This window comes from Centrocercus urophasianus, unplaced genomic scaffold, assembly GCF_019232065.1.
Source record: "Centrocercus urophasianus isolate 14NV4802_14NV808 unplaced genomic scaffold, USGS_Curo_1.0 seq_24, whole genome shotgun sequence".
Classification (NCBI taxonomy): domain Eukaryota; kingdom Metazoa; phylum Chordata; class Aves; order Galliformes; family Phasianidae; genus Centrocercus; species Centrocercus urophasianus.
Window position 1 is genome coordinate 13,296,004 of NW_024884800.1, and position 20,160 is coordinate 13,316,163.

Consider the following 20,160-nt stretch of genomic DNA (forward strand, 5'->3'; position numbering starts at 1 on the left):
AGGACTACATTTAATCGTACCTGCTCCTCAGTGGCACTCGGGCAGAGCTGGGAAAAGAAGGGCTCAGGCATGTGTGCAGCAGCACTGCCCATACGTGATAGTGTGGAACACTCAGTGAGCTCAGCAGGGGTTGCTCACCATCAGCTCACCTGCAAACGTCTCATTCACACACAACGTCCAGAATGTGTCACTCTGCCCTTTGCACCACCAACCGTAACTCTTGCTGTGCCTCTGTACCCTGTATGGCTAAATCCAGCAGCAGCCTTTCTGCACAGTTAAACACGCACAGCCCTGGATAAGCAGCAGGAGCAGGAGAAAGGCTGGGGCATGCTGCCAATGTCCAGGTTCCCATCACGTTGCCCTATGAGTACCAAGCCCACGCTCCAGGGAAAAGCTCTTTCAGCCAATTTGCTCCAACCTAGATCTGCCAAAAGGTGGGAGAAGGGCCTCCTGTGGTCTATTTCTGTGTTCACCAAAGGTCTCACACCTGAATCAATATCTCCATAGACTGCCAGAAAGCACCATCTCCTGCAACAGCCTCGCAGCATGCAGAGTGAAGTGTTGGCATCTTAACACAGCTTTCTCAAGGCACACTTCAGGCCAAATAAGGAATTTCTCTTCAAAGAATCTCTCTGCAAAAGAATTCGGGTCACAGTCCATAGAAAACATTTAATTTCTCATTACTCCTATACCGACTATGCATGAAGGACTTTTGCTGTCCTTACCACATACACTGGGCATTGTATCGGCACAGAGGAGCAATGCACACTAAGGGTAGCAGCCAAAGGACATGTGACAGGTTGGTGCTGGGGCAGGTGGGCTGTTTGGGGATGTCCGTGTAGAAAACTGAGCTCTGTCCTAACACAAAGCTACCCCCCGCTGAGGTCACTCCGATGCTATGAAACCAAACGCTTCAGCCTGAATGGTGATACAGGATGATGTACAAGGATCATCCTGCTCACAAAGATCTGCAGTCTCTTTTCTAGACAGATTTACATATTGTGTATGTGGTTTTCTGCTTCTAAAGTTACTGCAAGTTCACAGTTCAGAAGGACGTGTGCATACCTGTACCTGCCCCCGAGTGCGGCTGTACCCCTGCATGGCCAGAGCTCACACTGCCTGGATCGTCCTGCCTGCCAGTGCCAATGACAAGCTTGTTTCCAACTCAGCATCCTTTTCTTTTTCCCATTTGTCCATTCCTGTGTCGTGTGGTGGCTCCCCCAAAGCCATCAGCTTGTGGCAGAGGCCACCACGTTCAGGTCTAAGAGCTTTAAGTGTTCCTTTTATTTCTTATGAACATGGATTGTGCCTGTGCGTAGCAGGGCAAAGAGTGGCACAGCAGCACAGACTTAAGCGCAGTGTTTTCAAAAAGCTCAACTCCAGAACGCAACTTCTTTTTCTTTCTCTTGGGATTCAAAAGCTACAAAGTTGTTTTTCCCTAACGCGCAGCGCTGGTAACTCACGGCGTGGCACCAGAAACCTCTCCGCAAGCCATCCGCCGCGCTCGCACTGCTGCTCCCCGCGCTGTACTTTCAGGATTTCGCCCAGCCCAGCTAACTTGAGACAGATGGAAGTTCCGCTCAGCGTTCGGCCCCCGGGAAGGCAGCGACGCGCCCGGAGGTGCGCTGTGACCTGGAGCCGCGCTCCGCGAGCAGCGCTCCCAAAGCGGGGGAAATGGGCTGACATTTGTTTCTGCGCATGATGTCTTTTCATACCTCACCCTTTTTCTCAGATCATTTGTCAAGGGTTCGCTGATCTCTTCTTATTAGTTACAGGGGCTACAACGAGACGGAACAAGAATGTTTGACCGAGCATATAATGTCATGAGTCACGGGTTTAATTTAGTCCCACCAGAATCTCCGTGTGACCCCAAAAACTTCTAACGCAGCGCTGGGGCAATCAGCAGAGGCTGCCGGCCAAACGCCGAGGACGGCGCTTCCCGGAGAGCAGCGGGGTGGCGGACCGGGGGGGGCGCGGGGCGCCGCGGGGGCGGGCGCGGTTCTCGCCCCGCCGAGCGCTGCCCCCGGCACGAAGCAAACTCCACCCCGGGCCGGGGCCGGGCGGCAGGAGCGGGGCGCGGGAGAGGAGGGGGCCGGGGCGGGAGGCGGACCGCCGGGCCGACGGCCGCACTCCGCCTCCGCCGCCGCAGTGCCGCAGGGGCCGCGCGGCAGGACCGGCCGCCGAGCATCCTCGGTCCTCGGGTGGCGGCAGGTGTCCCGGGGCGGCCCGGGGCCTCGCGGAGCGCCCGCCCCGCAGGGGTCCGGGGGAGGATCGGCGGAGCGCCGCCGCTTCGCCCCGCGCTCTACGGGGCCGGGGGCCGCCGGTGGCCGTCGGTCCCCAGCTCGTCCGCGCCGCCGCGACAGCGAAGGGAAGAGACGAGAGCCCGGCTGAGCGGCGGGAGATTATGGCGACGTGAGCGGCGGCGCAGACCCCGACCCGAGTCCCCTCGCCCCGGCGCAGTGCAGAGGTTCCCCCGGCGCCGCCGCGGCTCGGAGCGGCCTCCGGCTCCCCAGGTTCGTGAGCCACTCTCTCCTCGCGGGTAAGGCGCGGTGACGCCGTCGGAGCGCGGCTCGCCCCGGCTCGCCCCGCCGTCCCGCTCCCGGGAACTCCGTGCCGGGAGCCGCCGCCCGCAGCCTCCCCGGCGCGTCCCCGCCGGCCCCGAGACCCGCGCGCTGTCCGAGCCCCGCCGGCCGGGATCTGCGGCTCGGAGCCCCGCGGACCGAAATCCTCGACGGGGCCGGCCGGGGAGCCGCGAGGCCGAGGCTGCAGGAGCGGAGCGGGCGCCCGGCGGTGCGTGCCCGCTGCTGGACGGCCGCCGCTCCCGCTCCTGCCCGGCGCGCTGGGGCCGAGCGGTACGGAGCCCGAGCCTCGCTTCGGTGCAGCGAGAAGGAGATCGTTTTGCTCGTTTCTGCTAAGCGAAGCACACCAATAATTAACAGGTTAATCCTAACTGATTATTTAAATCTAGGAATATTTTTAGGACGTTGCCCTTTGGGGAAATAAAGGGAGTGTGCTAATAGTGAAAAGTATGTGTTTATATTTGGAGTAACAACAATGCAGAAATTAAAGAGAATTAAGGAAGACATCAAAAGTCCCCATCCCATCCCAGTTATTAACTCCTCCATTTCACCGCATGCAGCCTTTCTGAGCGTGAGCAGCCGAGGTGCGGCATTGAAACGGACGGCTCCCTGAGCCCCTTCTAGCCGAGGCGGCCCCGCTGGCCGACAGGTAAAGCCCGCACAAAGGATGATTGTGCTCCCTCTATAAATACGGTTTGCTCAGGCACCCCCCGAGAGGGCCGGAGCATTCAGCGCTGCCCTTTCTGCCGGTCCCAAGGATGTGCTGCTGCTGTGCTCCATGCATGCATGCTGCCCCGGGACTCAGCTGCGAGGTTTTCATTTTAAACAAGTTGTTAGAAGTTTGTTTGGCCTCGAAATGCCCTGTGTGATTTGAAGACGTTGAAAGGAAAAAATGACTTACATCTTTCTTGTGAAATTGGAATATTATTCTCAGCTTCCAAAATAAATGGAAAGTTTTATTTTCTTACTGCCATAGGGAGTGTGCTTTTAAAAAGGCATTATGGTTTTGAATGTTTTCAGATGCAATTTGCATTATTTTGAATGAGCCCCTTGAATAGAGACAGAGTTCGCTAAATAGTGACATGTGTTAAGGAAGATGTCCTCCCTGCTGGGGCTTTGGGACTGTGTAGAGAACCCCTAAACAGCTGTGATAGGAGCAGGTAATTCTCTTTCTTTGTTGAAAGATCACACCAGCAGTTTTAATAGGAAGGTTTTCTTTTTAAGCGGCTGACACATTCAGTGACTTCCTCATAGATCATCTCTGAATTTACTTAATTTCTCTATGCTATCCACCCCTTAATTTTGAATAAACATATATGAATTACTACTTCTGCTCTGGTTATCTGTCAACTAAACCAAATTTGTGTGCCGTTCTGTTATTTACATGAAATCTGAAGAGGTCAAATCAGTTTACAGAGCACGTTGGTTGTTTTTCCAGTGGTGGATCTTCTTTTCAAACTTTTATAAAACTGTGAAGCCGCTTCCAAGACTCTTGAAATTAAACCCAAATCTTTCAGCACTGTAAGTTATGGACAAGTGTACTCCATGCAGTGAACTCTGACGAGCAGTAATGTATCTACAGATCTCTTAATTTAGGATCTTAAGTTGGCTATCAAAAAGAAATGGTACTTAATTATTTTTTGCTGTTTTTTTTTCTTTATTATAAAATAATCTTTTCAAAGCAAAAAAAAAAAAAAGAAAAAGAAAAAGAAAAAGAAAAAGATAAACAGAATGGAGCTTGCAGTGAGTACAATACACCTGCACCTCTCAGAGAATACCTTAAGCTTTGCTCTATGTGCAAGGGTTTGATAGCTAAGATCTATTAGAATGAAGGTGGCAGTGTACTTTCAGATTTCAAGGCAACAAAAGGGTTAACTCTAGAAAAATTAATTATACCCAATCCCAGAACAATAGTAGCTGGGAGATGGGAGGAGGGGTGAATCACACAGTTGGGGGAGAGCCTGTTAGATTGCATGAGGAGGACTCTTGTTGCCTGCAGCCTGGCCAGCACTTCTCCCTACACATGGATTTCCACGCTGCAGAGCCAAGGTACCAGCTGTGTCCAAGGGGAATCTAACGATGAAGGCATTCTGCTCAAACGAGACTTAATGAGATGTGGTACCCACTTTTCAGCTTTCATGAATGGGAGCGTGGTCTCTTTTCCAAAAATGAAATCATTAGAAGCCAAAGGTGTTTCCACAAAATGAAAATCTCTGGTACCAACAGATTTTTTGCTTTGGGCAGCTTAGGATCTCTGGGTGCTGGCTGAAAGCAAGTCAGAGAATGTAGGTGTATTGCTGGATTTGAGTTTACTTCATCTTTTCTTTCCAACAGCTCAAACATTCTCTACCTTGGAGACTCTTTCTCTCCCTTTTGTTGATAAAGATGAGAAGAAAGTGGAGATTGGAGGATTTTCATTTTATCTTTTTTGGTGTGCTCTGCCTCCTGCTCATAGACGGAGGTAAACTAGAACAAGGAAAACGTAAGTAGACTTCTAACAGAGCTTTCGCATTTCCCCTGACCTGACATTTTCCTTCCATTTGACAAACGCGGTTCAGAAAAGACTTCTAAGCAAGAATGTCCTGAACTGTGGAGCTGCTTTCAAAGCTTCGTGCTGTTCTTCCTCCTCCTAATCCTACATTTAGTCAAATCAGGTCACAGCCATGTTTGGGGCACATTTTCCTAAAGCCATACAGGTTTATACAGACCATAACACATCGGTTGGAGAATCTGTTTTATTTCACATACCCTGAATTGAGAGAGTGCTTAATTCTATTTTAGTGACCTCTGTAAACATCTGACAGATTATCTGGATTTTGTCCCCTGTGTAAGGCCATTGTGCTGAGCTTTTCAGTTAGTGTAAATCTTGTCCAGGACTGTTCCGCTCTGTTCCAAAAACAATCTCATACGAACTGGATTAGATACATCTTTTGAGAAAATTAAGAGCCTAAGCACAGTCAAAAACTTGATGAGAAGCACTGAAAAGAATACAAACAAAACAAAGGAATATTTCTACACAGCCTGTCATCTGCGGGAGATGTTAGCACACTTCAGGAAACGTGGCTGGGGGGAGCAGCCGTCCCAGTGAGCGTGTGGGAGCCGCGGCCTGCAGCCGTGCGCTGCTCTGCCCATCTGAGCTTTGGCCTTACAAAGCGCTAAGTCCCTTGCCCTTGAAAAGCTGTTCACATTTGGGCCTCAGTGTCAGCAGCTCCTGCTTTTAAGAATGTAGATTAAAAAAAGAAAAGATTTCATTGCAAAAGGGCTGAACTTAGAGACAAAGCAGTGTGCAGGGATCCTTGTTCAAGAGAAGTGTGGGGTGAGAAATGGCCAGCCTCCGCTTCAGCCAGCCGCTCCCGGGTCCTGCATTTCATTTGTCATGCTTCTTTAGTAGCTTACCTCCCAGTTGCTACTGGTAATCCCTACCTCTTGTTACCTTCTCTTAGCCCAGCACATGTAAAGAATGTTCTTGCTTAGGTTATCTCTTGGATTGTGTTTGATGGCAAATGAATTAAACTGAATTTGGACATCAGTAAAGCAATCAAGGATTTCTCTTGTGAAAATACAGAGAACTGCATCCTCTTATTTAAGAGATTTGACTTTTTAATATGCGACTGTAATGTGACAGGGAGTACAGGGCAGTAATTGCTGATAGGCAGATGGATATCTGCAAACCTGCAAGATGATGAGTATTTAATGACTACTTTGGAAGCTATTGCATGTGTAAGACAGCACCACTTGTTTTGAAATATGAGGACAAGCTTCTTTTTATCAGGCTTTTAAAATATGGAGATACTGAACATACAGTGTAAATGCAGTGCATGCATATTCTATATACTATATTCTATAAGTCCCCTTATTTACAAATCTCTACTGTACAACCTCAGATTTTTCTACGTGCAGCCAGTTGCTATGGTTTTGTGATGATGAGATTTAGTATCAACCTGCCTGAGGAATCAAGCACTTCAGTTCTGTTACCTAAGTGGGATGTGAGCCTATGCCTTAGTAAGTGTGAGAATAAACCCACCCTGTACGAACCACACTTTCAGCTATTTCAGGAGTTATAGTTTGGGAATGATGGGAGGCCATTTCATTTATTTTATTTTGAGGGATAAGAAACAATGGCCAAATTAAGAGCATTCAACTTCTAAGTGTCATTGTCCAGGGAAAGAATAAAAAATAATTCTTTACAAAATGTTCTGTATTGTCCACAAAAATAGTTAATAGAACGTATTGCACCTGTAAAAACTTCTTATCTATGGAGTGGGATCTTTAATTCGGAGCTCTTTCAATCATTCTCTGTTTTGCAGATTCAGATACATACTGTGTGTTTCAAGACAAGAAGTACCGTGTAGGAGAAAGATGGCATCCTTACCTAGAACCCTACGGACTTGTTTACTGTGTTAACTGTCTCTGCTCAGAGGTAGGACCACTGAGTTACTGATCCTACAACTTCTGCTTTGCTGAATTGACTGGAATCCTCTGTGTCGTATCTACAATTTGACAGAGCCCAGGCCTGTTTTTGCTAGGGGTAGTGATCATGCTGTGGGAAATAGAGGCAGTGAAGGGAAACATCCTTGTGAAGGGAAAACATTAACTGAGAAGGCCAGTGCTGGCAAAAATACTTGTATAGGGCAGCCACAAAAGCTTATTAAGAAGCCACAAGCTTTGTCAATGCTGAATGTTACACCATGAATAACTGGGCCCCATTAATGACATATAATACTTGTGCTTCCATCAATACAGAGGGTTATACTGAACCCACATTTCGTTGTGTTCTGATTTAGATACAGTGCCCACATCTTCCAAAGTGCATTTCCATAGTCAGGGTACCTCCTGCCTTAAAATGTTGAAGAAATAACATGGTAATAATATTTGTAGAACTCTAGGATAAAGAAGAATGAAAAATGAGAATGCGGCACAGGGAGCAGAGAGAACTGCCTGGGAGATGAAAGCACGGGCCCTTGGTTTTACCATCAGCTGGTGTTTGGCACTAGAGTGCAGCTGTCATACACCCTCTGAGTACATCGTACAGTGCTGGGGAGGGACAGAAGAAGGAGCAGAATACATCCCTTGGAGTACTTCATAATGAGTAACACATGAGACACTCCAGATGCTGAGTTTTGTCTGCTGTATTTAATGTGGAATACATTTTTCTTGGCTATTTTCCTCCCTTGCAAGTGTAAGATACTGGGCTCCTGTGCAGCATTTGCTCTGGGGGATCTGCTACTACAATTTTGTGCAGAGATGCACAAACAGTAGTCCCACAAGCTTGGCTGCATCTCACATCTGTGCAGCAGAGTGCATCTGTAAGAGCAAAAGCAATGTACTATGAATAAAAATCCCTGGTTACAGCAAAAAGGAGTTCCTGCTCACTTTTGCTGTTCTACGCGCAAAGCTGGAAATTCCCTTGGAGTCAGTGTGTGGTAGAACACTGAATTGCTGGAAGGCTGTGCCTTGGGTGGGGTTGAAGTTCCCTGGAAGCCCTAGAGATCTGTGTAGAAGTCACTGCTTAGTGGTTTTTAGGTAGATGTTAGTCTGGAGAGACGAGGAAGTACATGGAGGGCTCCTCTAGAGAACAGCATGACTTTGAGGACCCATGCCCTTTCAGGCTCCAACAAATTGGGATGTGCTTTACCTCTTCCCTTCTCACATGTCCATAGAAGACCAGAGTGACAGTACAGGGCAACAAGGGAAGTAAAGAAGAAAACTTCTTGTGGTAATGATCAGTAGATACAGCTTACCAAGTGGTCCTGTACTCTGCTTGCTTGTTCTCTCTGCTTTACTTTTGTTGTACTGTGAGGGTGCAAGATACTACTAGAGCCTATTTCAGCAGTGAGGATGCTGAAGGATCTCTGGGATACAACTCTTAATGCATGGGAGGAAGACTCCAGACAACTGCAGCATCCAGCCATTCTTGTGGGCTTTGTCCCAGCCAGCAGAACTGCCATCAGAACACTGACCTCTATAGTAACAGCTCCAGATCATCACAGAACTCTCAGCAGTTCATAATTTTGACTCAATTAAAGCCATGTAAAGCATTAGGAAACATCTTATGACACAACATAAGCACAGACCCTAGACCCAGTATTACAGCATAAAAGAATGAGACTACATTGTACACAGACAGCAAATAAAAGAAACCTGAGTGGCACTCAACTATGATTCCCAGGCAGAAAATCAATTAGGCAAAGTATGTATATGGACAGAATCTGGAGCAACAACCTACTCCTTCACACTTCAGAGAAATGCAACAAAATCTCCAGAGGTCTACATAGCCAGGATGAGCAACATTTCATTTGTGGCCTCAAACTCTAAGATCTGTATGATCTCCACACAGATCAAGTAACACCAGCCAGGAAACAGAGACAGATCTGTGGTGTATCTCTGAACAACAGTTAATCCAGCCAGCCAGCCAATACACACCTAAAGTGTGCATGCTTAAGAAGAAAGAAAGACACATTAACTAGCTAAACAGAGGCCAAGTTATTGAGCCTGGGATTTGAAAAAAAAAAAAAAAAATAAAGGCATTCCTGGTTGTGTGTGCATAGTATTGTATTTTAACAAGTTACAATTTATGTACTCAAACCAAAAAAAAAATCTAAACATAATTCAGTGTTTTTACTCTGCTCCTCCTTTCTTTCACATGTACCACCAACTGCCCCTCTTCCCAGATCAGTGGAGCTGCATGCCTTAGGGGGCTGAAGTGAATGCTGTCCACAGTCAACCCTTTCCCAGCCCTTTGCAGCTCGGAAAGAGAGCTGTTACTCTGTGAGCCTGACATAGAAATTCTTTCGTGGCCCTGTCTCACAAAGGTGTGCAGCAGCTGCAGTCCCATAGCAATCTATGGGGCTTGGACTCCCAAATGTCCCTGTGAATCTAAATGTAAGGTCAGTAAAGGTCTGCAGAATTTTTATCACAGCTGAACATGCACAGAAGTAAACGTTCCTCTAGGAGATTTTACTGAACCAGGAAATAAAAAGGCAGGGATGCCACAGCACAGGTCAGGAAAGCAGTGTGAGCCAACCAGCAGACGGAGCCGGCCTTTCTTCGCAGGACAGGCTCTCGGATGATGGTCTGCTGGGCAGGGAGCCACGCAGACCAAGGGTAGCCCTCCTCCTGCAAGTGGGCAGAAATGTCTACACATACTAAAGCTAAGGAAGTCTGCACCTCCACTGGGAACATTTCAGTGCTCCACAAGGCAGATGAAAATGAAATGGGTTTATTCCCAACACCACGTCAACCTACATAGTTGTAGCATTGTCATAGTATAGTATCAGTGTTCATACTGAAAGATTCTTTTTGCTATAAACAAGAGCAACTCAGAGCTAAATTAGGAAGATGAATTATAGATGGGAAATGGGAATCTGAAATGGATAGTCTTTTCTGGTTACAGATACTGGAGAAGGAAAATTCCCTGTGTTTTAATTATAAATCAAACTTAGATGTGGTCAAATAAAATATTATGTTAATGACATGAATAATGAACAGTATTCCCAAGACTTGCTCATATTTCTTAGAAAAATGGCTACTTACCAACTGGTGTTCTTTGTCTACTGGGGAACCCATAAAATGAAAACAAAAGACTCTCCACAGTTTTCAGGAAAAATTACAGACACTATTGTCTCCTGTGGTCTTGAACTAACCCTCAGTAGGGGATATCTCAGAGACCTACCATTCATTATCTTGTCTTAGTTTTGGAAATGCAATTCCTAAGTGCAATCTGCTGCTCAAAAGAAAACAGAAGTGAAGGTTGTTGCAATCCATTTTTAGGCAGTTCTTCTGATTTTAAGGTTTGTATGTGTTTCTGCTACAGTCTGACCCCCAGCATAAATTCATAGGCAGCTGAAGTAGTCTGGGCTTACAGTGGTGTGACATAAGCCAGAATGCTGTAAAATGGCATTTGTTTTTAAAATAGCCAAATGTGGAATAGATAACAGATCTCTAAGGTAGCCCATTTCATTAAAGTATTGTGTTATGTTCCACCTGCAGAATGGAAATGTACTGTGCAGCAGAATAAGATGTCCAAGCCTACACTGTCCTTCCCCTGTGCACGTACCACAGCTGTGCTGCCCGCGATGCCCAGGTAATTTATGTTAATGACATGCAGTCCTTTCTGAAATAGCTATTTAACACGCTCAGTAGCAGCAACATGACATGTCTGTGCTGGAAAACTTCTGTGAAGTACGCATCCTTCTATATCCGTTTAGATCACGAGAAGCTTATCCTACAGCAAGTTATCTTCTGTGCTGGGTTCTTTTTAGGAGAAAGGTTTGGGAATCAGGTAAGCCATCAAGCCCAGTCCCCTACAGCTGAGGTAGAAAGTAGCAGGATTTTCATTGATAAGGTCTAGGGACTATCTGCTCCCCACTCCTTCTGTTATATGTAAACTCTCTCACAATAAAACCCCATCCCACAAATTTCCTAAGTTTGTGCTTTTGGCGCTTTTCATAAGATCTGGTTATTTGCAATGGTTCTCTCTTAATAAACAATTACAGATTGCTGTGTCAACACACACTAATGCACATGCATTTGTGTAGTATCACTGTACAGCCAGCCTGGTACAATTTGTGTTCCACATCTCACGTCCAGGCATAGCTTCATTAGTAGGGACTGTTGTAAATCATAGAAGCAGTGCTGTGGAAGTTTATGACTACATAAATCCAATTGGGTACTGTATAGTAAATTCCTCCAGACTGTACACTTATTATAAGCTCATTATTAAGAGCCACTGTATGAAAGAAACTAGGCAGGATCTTTCATGAGGCTGTTACAGCATTCCCGACATGGCCTAATGGCTGGTAGATTTGGCTGGAGCTTTTCCCTAAACGTCTGTCGTAGTGGCACCCCTCATTTCTTATAAGAAAGCATTCATGCAGCATCACAGAAAGGGGTTTTATTTGACTTTCTCCAGAGTGAGTTTCATTGTCTGAGGAAAACAGCTGTTCTCCAACCAAAACCTGGGTGCAGAGGCAGCTTGCAGTGGTGGAGGGAGAGGAGTGCACAAGTCAGGTTGTGTTCGCAGGGATTGCAGTGTATTGGTCACACTTACTGGCGAGCAAATGGCACCCACGAGTAAACTTCTGATAGCATTCATTTGTCACAACAATCATACACATCTGTCTATCGGATATACGAGGGCTGCTCCAAAAGTAAGGCCTCCTGTTTTATTATGTTGGCCTGCCACATCAGAGGCAGATGGTGGTGGTACAGCAGCAGAGGCTGAACTTTCCTGCCAATATCCCATTACATTTTGCTGCCGTGTGACAGATGGCAGCAGAAGGGCAGCCTGACAGAATGGTTTCTGACGTGGAAGTGAGGATAAAGCAGAGGTTTGTCATTGAATTCCTTCATGCGGAAAACATGGCACCCACTGCCATTCACTGATGCTTGCTGAATGTTTCTGGAGACCAAACAGTGGGTGTGAGCACAGTGAGGGGTGGGTGGTGCATTTCAGCAGTGGTGACAGTGAGAGCAGGGCGCTTCCACTGGTGCAGATTAGTATGAGAACAGCATGCAGGCTCTCGTTCATCACTGGTGAACATGCATAGCTAGTGGTGGTGACTATATTGAAAGGTAGTGTTTTGTAGGTAAGAATTTGCTCTATCAAATAGTATTATTGTGCTCTTTGTATCTGTCGTATTTTCCATGGAAATACATAGGAGACATTGCTTTAAGAGCCATGTATGTATCAATATCTGACCTAAGTATCTAGAATTGTATTTTAAACAGTGGTGAGGAAGCTCCTCCGATGCCATGACAGAAATCTAAAACGGGTGGATGAACTCTATCCTGGAAGTGCTGCTATCTTTCTGTGGACTGTAAACAGAATCCGAATGCAGCTTTGAACACAGAGATCTACACCATCACTGTATAAAGGTCAGGGAAATCACTCCTGTCCTTCCTGTCATTTATTCTCGCCTTTGTCACAGAGTGCCAAGAGTGCATATACTGTGAGGCAGTAACAGCTGTCAGCACACAAGGCTGGTGTTAACACACACTGCAGCAGCCTATGCCTTTAAATGCCAGTTATTCGTTCAAGAGATGCAGCAGCTTCCTAAACTAACATGATTAATTCCTGCTCATCAGCACAGAACTGCTTCCCTCAAAACATTTCCTCATGTTCTGTTTCCTTTACATTTAAATCCCAAGCAGTATGTCTTCCCAGACATATTCTGTATAGTTGTGGAAAGCAACCTAATCACATTTACAGAGGAAACAGTTAGACATACATCATAATGAGATCACTGTACCTTAATAGCTTTCTGATCACAAGGCCAGTCTCACAACAGGCCTTTCAACAGTGACCTTCTGAGCCACTGATGTACACCAGCAGTGAGCCTGATACCTGCAGTCTGTTTCTCCTGCTGTACTGCTCTTATCATTGGCAGCTGAGTAGGGCAGCTAAGTCTCAGGAGCAGCTCGGAGGCCCCCCAGAGATTTGAATGAACTTAGCTGCAGCTAGACTTCATCATACTGACTTACTGGGACACTGGTTGCACTTGGACTTGCTATGGGCAGGCTGACTGTTACTTAGGCAAGCTGGCAGTCACCGTTTGTTCAGGATGTAATATTATCATTTTAGGTTGAGATAATTATTGCACATTCTTTGAGTATTTTCGCTCCTCTTGTGTTCTGGGGAGAGTTTCATCCTGTAGATAAAAAATTTCAGCATCTAGTTGATTTTAGTGATGATGGTCTAATACATAGGAAAAAAAGGCTGTAAGATAATACATTTCATTTGCCCAACTAGTGCAGTTAGGTAAAATAGTAAGATGCTAGGAACATGAACAACGCTTCTGTTTGCAGATCAAAAGCAGAACTGGCCTGCCCAAAAGCTCCGTCTGTTTTTCCAACTAATCCAACCTCCAGTTGGCAAGGGAATCATCTAGATACCCTTTATAGCTGTTGGAAACACAATGTCCCCTGAGGGTGATTCATCCTGTTATCCAGAAGAAGAATTTTTCCCTGGAGATGCCTGTCTGATTGTTGCCTCCACTGATTATGGAGGGAAGCACAGGCAACTAGGGTATGCTAGATGCTTACTTTTTGCACAGCTAAATATCAGAAATCCCACTCTTGCTATGCAATTAGTGTTTTGGGCAGCAACTGCTGGTTGAGGTTTTTGCATATCTCTGTACAGTATTTAGTACTGAAACATAAATGATTCTGGATTGACTGTTTTTGCTTCAGTTGCTCTTTGGCAGTGAACTGTTTGTCTTTTTTTCTGTTTGTGGAGCTGCAAACCTGATACCAATCAAGATTTTAAAACATTCTTCAATAATCTTGTAAGTAAGGGGCCCTGTAAACTCTCAAATCTTTCCAATCAAATTCTTGCTCTTCACAGACTTGAGCTACAATTTGGTAATATATATGTTTAAATTAATAAATCCAGAAAATTATAAGGATGAGACTTTCCTGAATTCTGATCCACTATCTTCATGCTTAGATTCAAGCTATAGTCTATGTGCTACATGTGACGGGCTGCTGAACTGCCAGCTGGCAGTGGCTCATTACAAAATAGGAGTGCCAGTATTATTTTTTTTAATGGAATCTGTGATGTAGATAAATCTGCACCAATGTGTTAAGCAGAAGATGACCAGGAATCTCTTGTGATTTTAGGGATTGTTTGTATTCTGCTTTCTGCAGTGATTACGCGTTTCATATTTGGATGCTCTGTCTTCGTAAATGTTCATGTCTGATCTGTATAGATATTTCAAGCATTCCTGCACATCTTATGCCAGCTTTCCATTTCTGAGTGTCCAGCACACCATGCCTTTTATGCAGCATCCCTTGCTATGTAAGAGTTTCACTTGTCTGGTTCCCCAGTTATTTTATAACAGAAGGTGCCTAAGCACTGTACAGTAGCCTTTCATCTGAATTGCCCTCCTAAATACTCATTACGTTGTGTCACCTGTGTTTCCCCTCAGTTCCTCAAGCTGCATTTCAGAAATGAGTAGTGCTAGTCACAGTCACTCCTTGCTTTCTGCTGGCCTTGTAGAGTGCAACTGCACAAATAACTGCCTCCTTATTTAATCAAGCAGAGGTAATGCCAGGAGGCAGCAACTTTCATTGGAAACTGACCTTCTTAAGCACCTACGCGGAGGAGCTGCTGAAGGGATTCCTTTGAGAAAAGTTGGCACCGCTCTCCCCTTGGAATTCATGTCTCCTGCATCCATAGTGACACTGGACTTGCTAACACAAAGAGATGCAGTGTTTGTATCCTGTCTCCCTGGCACCAGCCACCATGAATCTTAAGGAGTGGTCAGACATATATTATGAAGCATCTTCTACTTTTCACCAGAGGTTTACCCTACCAGCCTCTACCACAGATTCATTGCTAACTTTTTGGTATTTTTTCAATTTATGCTTACTAGCACTGCCAAAATCCAGACTCTGTGTCTTCTATCTTTCTGCAGCTCTGAAAAATATTTTCTTTTACTATCTGAACTGGATTTTTATTATCACACCTTGGGACTAGAACAACTAGCTTTGCATTCATTGAGACTTCTCTTACACATCAGTGAGGCCCAGAAGCATATCACCTGCTCAGGTACACTTTCTGACAACCCACAGTCAGAGTGCTGAGCTGAGCTCAAGAGTGATCCATGCAGGTGGTTTTAAAATCATACATCTGATCAAGCAACAGCTTGAATTCTTTTCTTCTACCTCAGGATTGCTCCTGGCACATCAGGAGAGAGGTGATTTAGACTCAGGGAGATAATTCACTGTCATTCTTAGGGCTGGATCAGCTCCGGAGCTACAGAGGATTTCACACCTGCTGCCCTCTGCCATGAAAATAAACTTCACATGCAGGTTCTGAAAGCGTTCAGTTGCAGCTGTCTTCTGTCACTACTGTGGACAGTGCTTTTACAAATGGAACGTTTATTGGAAGTTGTATCACCTCTGTATGGAACAATTGTGACTCAGAGATTTACAGTCTAGGTTTAGATTTGAAAAACACTCTGGAAGATGTAAATACAACATGGAGAATGCTGACATCAGAAGTAAAAATACATGCTGCAAGATTTAGAAAGGGTTTCTATATTCCACTTGCTGGTTTGATTTCTCAGCAGATAAGGCAGGACACTGAGGTATGAATCAGCCCATCTGGCTCGAGTATTTTTTGAGCTTGCTGTCCCGACTAAACACACAGGCTTCCAGGAATGCTCATGATTAGTAACACATTTGTGTTTGAGCTCCTTTGGTACTATGATTTTTCTGTATCAAATTCAAACCACTTTTCTGATGTACTTCTTGTTGTTCTGTAGATACTGAAATAACAAAATGCCAGGTGGCACCTACAGAGAGTTGACTAACTCCAAAGGCAAACCAAATTGGGGATCTTACCGTAGTGGTATTAGAACATCACCAGCAGTGGATGAGGCTTTGTCTGCATGGTAACAGCAGCATGACTTTATAACAGCCATTATCTCTGAACTTGCTATTCGAGCCCCTGGAGGCAGCCCAGGTGAGACAGCGCAGAACTCACAGCAGTGCAAAATTCACTCAAGAAGCAGAAAAATAAGGCTGCACTCTGGAATGTTATGCCCAGCTCCTGTTTTCTACACGACTCTTGTTGCTACCATCTAGCCTTCTCATACAACTAAGTGAGAAACTCAGCCCAGATCTCACTGATGCCACAAAAAGTTTTATTTGCCTCGAATATATGGGTCTCAGTAGGAAATAAAAGAGTCCATGTAAAAATAGTAATTTAAAATATGTCCAGGTGGTCTCTCACTATCAGATAGCTTTACATGCTGCTAGTAAACAGTTGTTACCTCCCATATGAAATGTATGTCTATTGATGATGCTGTATCATCTGAAATTAGTCGGAAACTCAAACAGACTATTACAGCAATACTCAGGATCAAAAATATTTGAGTAACTTGCCAAACTGCGTATCATCCTTCGACAAATTTTGCCTGAACCAGTATGCATGGTTCAAATACCTGCGCACTTTCTGAGAATTTGGAGATGATCCAGACTTCATGTGTGACTTGTGAAACTCTCTGCTGCCCAAACCAATCTCTGCCCTACCACAGAAGATCTTCAAGGTACTCTTCTCTAACAGGTTTCAATCACAGAAACCCTTTTCTGTTATGTTAACCTGTCCCTCTAAGTCTTTGGGCAGAATTTATTCAGGAACTGTTCTTCCAGAAAGTCTGCTTTCCATATGATTCTGTAAAGGGATTTGAGACCATTGGTCATGCAGTGATATAAGGAGTCTCTGAGCCTGTGACCTCCTTTCCTCTATGCAGTAGTAAAAGCATTAAGGGGGAAGGCGACAGGGAGATTCTCAAGAGAAGAGTGATATGCAGATAACATTTCATTCTTTAATGATTCTTAATGAAATTTCAACTTGATAGCAGCAAATACTGTAGATGTTGAAAGTGGATAGCTGCTGTCTTTTGAGACAATAACAAGTAAAAACACCTTGCAGACCACCCAGAGAGTCAACTGTGAGATGAAAAAAAATCCAACAGAGCATCAATAGTTGCCATTTTGTGAAAGAAATTGTAGAGAAACCTTATCAAGTCCATTACTTTTGATGCCTATAAGAGATTTTGATGCTGAATCCTTAGTCCATTTCACACAGGAGGTGGGAACACAGTGCTTGATGCATGATGGACTCTCAGTGCAGCAGGGATTCAGGAATTGTGGAGAATTTCTGTAGAAGTAATTGCTTGAGAATTACTAAATCTTGGGAGGAATGTTCAGATGAAAAAAATCAAAGACAGCATAAGCATCAGTAAATCAGGCACTGGAAGTACAACAGTATAAAAATTGGGTTCCCCTTCACAGAGCCTTCACTTAGCTCAGCTATATTCATCAATCATTAGCATTGGTGAGGTTCAGACATCTAACCTAAGTGCCATCTACAAAGTCCATTATATCAATGATGGAGTAGTGTACCACATGTACAGCTGAAAGTCCTTGGCAGCATTCCCATACAAAACACAGTGCTAAAAATGTGAGGAAAAAGAAAACTTAGTGTGCGGAGAAGAGTTCTATGCAGAACTACTGTGAGAATAAAAGAGTAGGGAAACTCAAGGTAATTATCATTGTTAATCAAACAACTGCACTGCTTGGAAGTCCTTCTGGTTTTATGCTTTACCCAAATCCTACATTGTCCACAGTTATGGAAGCAGCCAAATTCTCTGACAGGTACTATGAGAAGTTAGACTCATGAAAATTTTGACCATTTAAAAGCATTATTCATGCTTGTCCCAATTATTTATCCACAGAATAACATCTAATTTTTCTGCAACAGATGTGTATATAGGACATATAAGTTCATAACCACCTTATCAGTGAGTCCTACTGCGACTGTTTTCCTCACACTAACTGGCACTTGAATAACAGCTGGCAAACATATTTCTTTGGAGCTACAGGCACATCTCAAATTTTAGAACGACTGGCCACATTCTCAGCATCCTGCCCACTTCTCACACCTTGTCACATGTCTGACACAAGCTTCACTTCATGGAAGAAACACTGCACATTCAGCTCCCTTTCAGTGTTCATCTCCACCTTCCCATCTTACTTTTACTTCAGCATCCGAATGATGCTGGGATCATTCAGCAATGATCCCTTAAGACCTTCGATCCCTGCTTTCACACTGCCTGCAGGCCCTGAAGCTCCGCCACTGCCTTCACTACCCATCTCTGCGTTCTTCAGATGACGAAGAAGAGCCTAGAAATAACCTGTGACCCAAGCTCTCACTAGTCATAGCACAGAAGGCCCCAGAATATTTATGCTAACATGTACAGCAGCTGATATAAGTAACTGGAGAAGTAATATTATCAATCAATAATCAAATTTCTCCAGTCTGCATTTGGTTCCTCCAGGCTTAGATATGGCTACTCTGCATAGACCAACAATTTGGATATTCACATCTGGAATCTGAATGACACATAGAATCCTGAACAGTGCCAGAGAACAGTGAGATGTTCTGGTTTTTGCAGGGTCCCAACAGTGGGCTACTGCCAGATAGTTCAAATAAATAGCTTATTTGGAAATAAATGTTACTTGAAAATACAACAGTATAGGCATTCTTGGGAGGCATTTAGTTTTTTCATATTGACCTGGGCTCAAATAATTTTGTTTGATTGGTAATTTGTCTTTGTTACTGGCTTCATAAAGGAATGTTTGCTATCACAGCCAGACTGAGGTTATGACTTGTTCCCATTCCATTTCTTTGAACATTAAAAGTTCAAAAAATCAGTCTGTAAATCAGCATCCAAAATGCACTAAAAAAGCCCCATCTGCACACAAGGATGACCAGACTAGAACTTCCATTCTTTGGACTGATATGATAGGGTAGGGTAGAATCAGAATTTTTCCAAGACAAGTTCCAAGAGCTTCAAAGATGCTTCAGAGAGAGTTCTAAGTCCAGGAAAGCTTAATTCAGTTTGTTTCCCTGGCTGGGAAAATGACAGATAGAGTCATATAATAGTTCAGCTTTAGACCAGGAATTAAAATGGAGCAACCTAGAAAGTGTTTTATGACTCCTTCAGAGTTTTGCTGAGCAGTTTCTTTATGCCACTATAAAAGAAAACACAGGAAATTAAGCTGCAGAAAATATATTAAAATAATGTGAAGAGCTTGACTTCAGCCCTAGAAAGTTCAAAAACATCCAACAGCCTTTGGAGGGTTTACAGTGAAACGACATCTTTGCTTTGAATCTGTATGAAAGTTTATGCTGTCTAGATAAGGTGCTACTAGTTCCTTCAAGCAATGAGTTTCATATACTCTCTACTGGCTGGCCATACTGAAGACTGGCTGTTGCCATTACCTCTGAATTACCTTGGACTTTTTAGAGCTTAACACAGTCCTTGAAGTTATTTTAATGTAAAGCATTTTGTGGCTTAATATCTTTGACACCTGCATCTCTGAGAAGCACATATGGATTTTGTTTAGAACTTGTGTTTGCAGTTTTGGGATAGTGCACAACTTTCCAATCCAAAGTTATTGTCAGCCTCAGCCACTGCTTTAAAAACAATATCACTGCACTGTTGTTTTTTAAAGGGACCTTCACACATCATCTACGTTTCTTTAAATCGCAGATTTATAAGAATTTTGATGGTGATGCATTCTGAGGGAAAAGGCTGATCCACAGTCTGCTGTAGTCAATCAACAGGTTTCCATTAGATCTGATAGTTTTTTGATGAAGCCTTCTATGAGAACAGATGTGGTTATTGACTGCGATACAATCCTCTCTCTAGAAATGCTAAGGAGCAAGCTAGAAATATAAGACAGAAGATCAAAGAGGAAACTGCCTTTATGCTGTACCACACAGAGTAGGTGTTTGGGCCAAGTTCCAAATCTACTTAGTTCAATGGACTTTAGATCAGACCTTGAGGTGACACATTCATGTGGAGTGGAAACAAAAGTAGTGGAGGGAAGAAATTAAGTAAAGGAATTTTTTATAGAAAGGAAATCCATTTGCTGTCTTACACTGTGCTATAATCCCCCAAGAACCTGTAGCCACCTAATAGCTAGGTGAGCCGCAGGACTCTGCACTGAAACAGTGGGCAGCTTTTCTCTCTCTGAAGTTGCTGTATTCTAATGAGATGACGGA

At 44.3% G+C, this 20,160-nt stretch overlaps 1 protein-coding gene across 4 annotated transcripts in view; it reads left to right on the forward strand.

Moving 5' to 3' along the window:
* The first annotated feature begins 2,443 nt into the window (after positions 1-2,443).
* Positions 2,444-20,160, forward strand: part of CHRDL1 (chordin like 1) — a 41,730-nt gene continuing 24,013 nt past the window's right edge. For 3 of the 4 annotated variants that reach the window (XM_042825169.1, XM_042825172.1, XM_042825173.1), the window contains exons 1-4: positions 2,444-2,513; positions 4,914-5,061; positions 6,887-6,999; positions 10,569-10,662. In XM_042825169.1, coding sequence (XP_042681103.1) covers positions 4,965-5,061; positions 6,887-6,999; positions 10,569-10,662 — 304 coding nt within the window. In that variant the 5' untranslated portion in view covers positions 2,444-2,513; positions 4,914-4,964. Of the gene's footprint in view, positions 2,514-3,158; positions 3,229-4,913; positions 5,062-6,886; positions 7,000-10,568; positions 10,663-20,160 lie in introns of those variants that run through there. The other variant, XM_042825171.1, reaches the window with a different exon arrangement.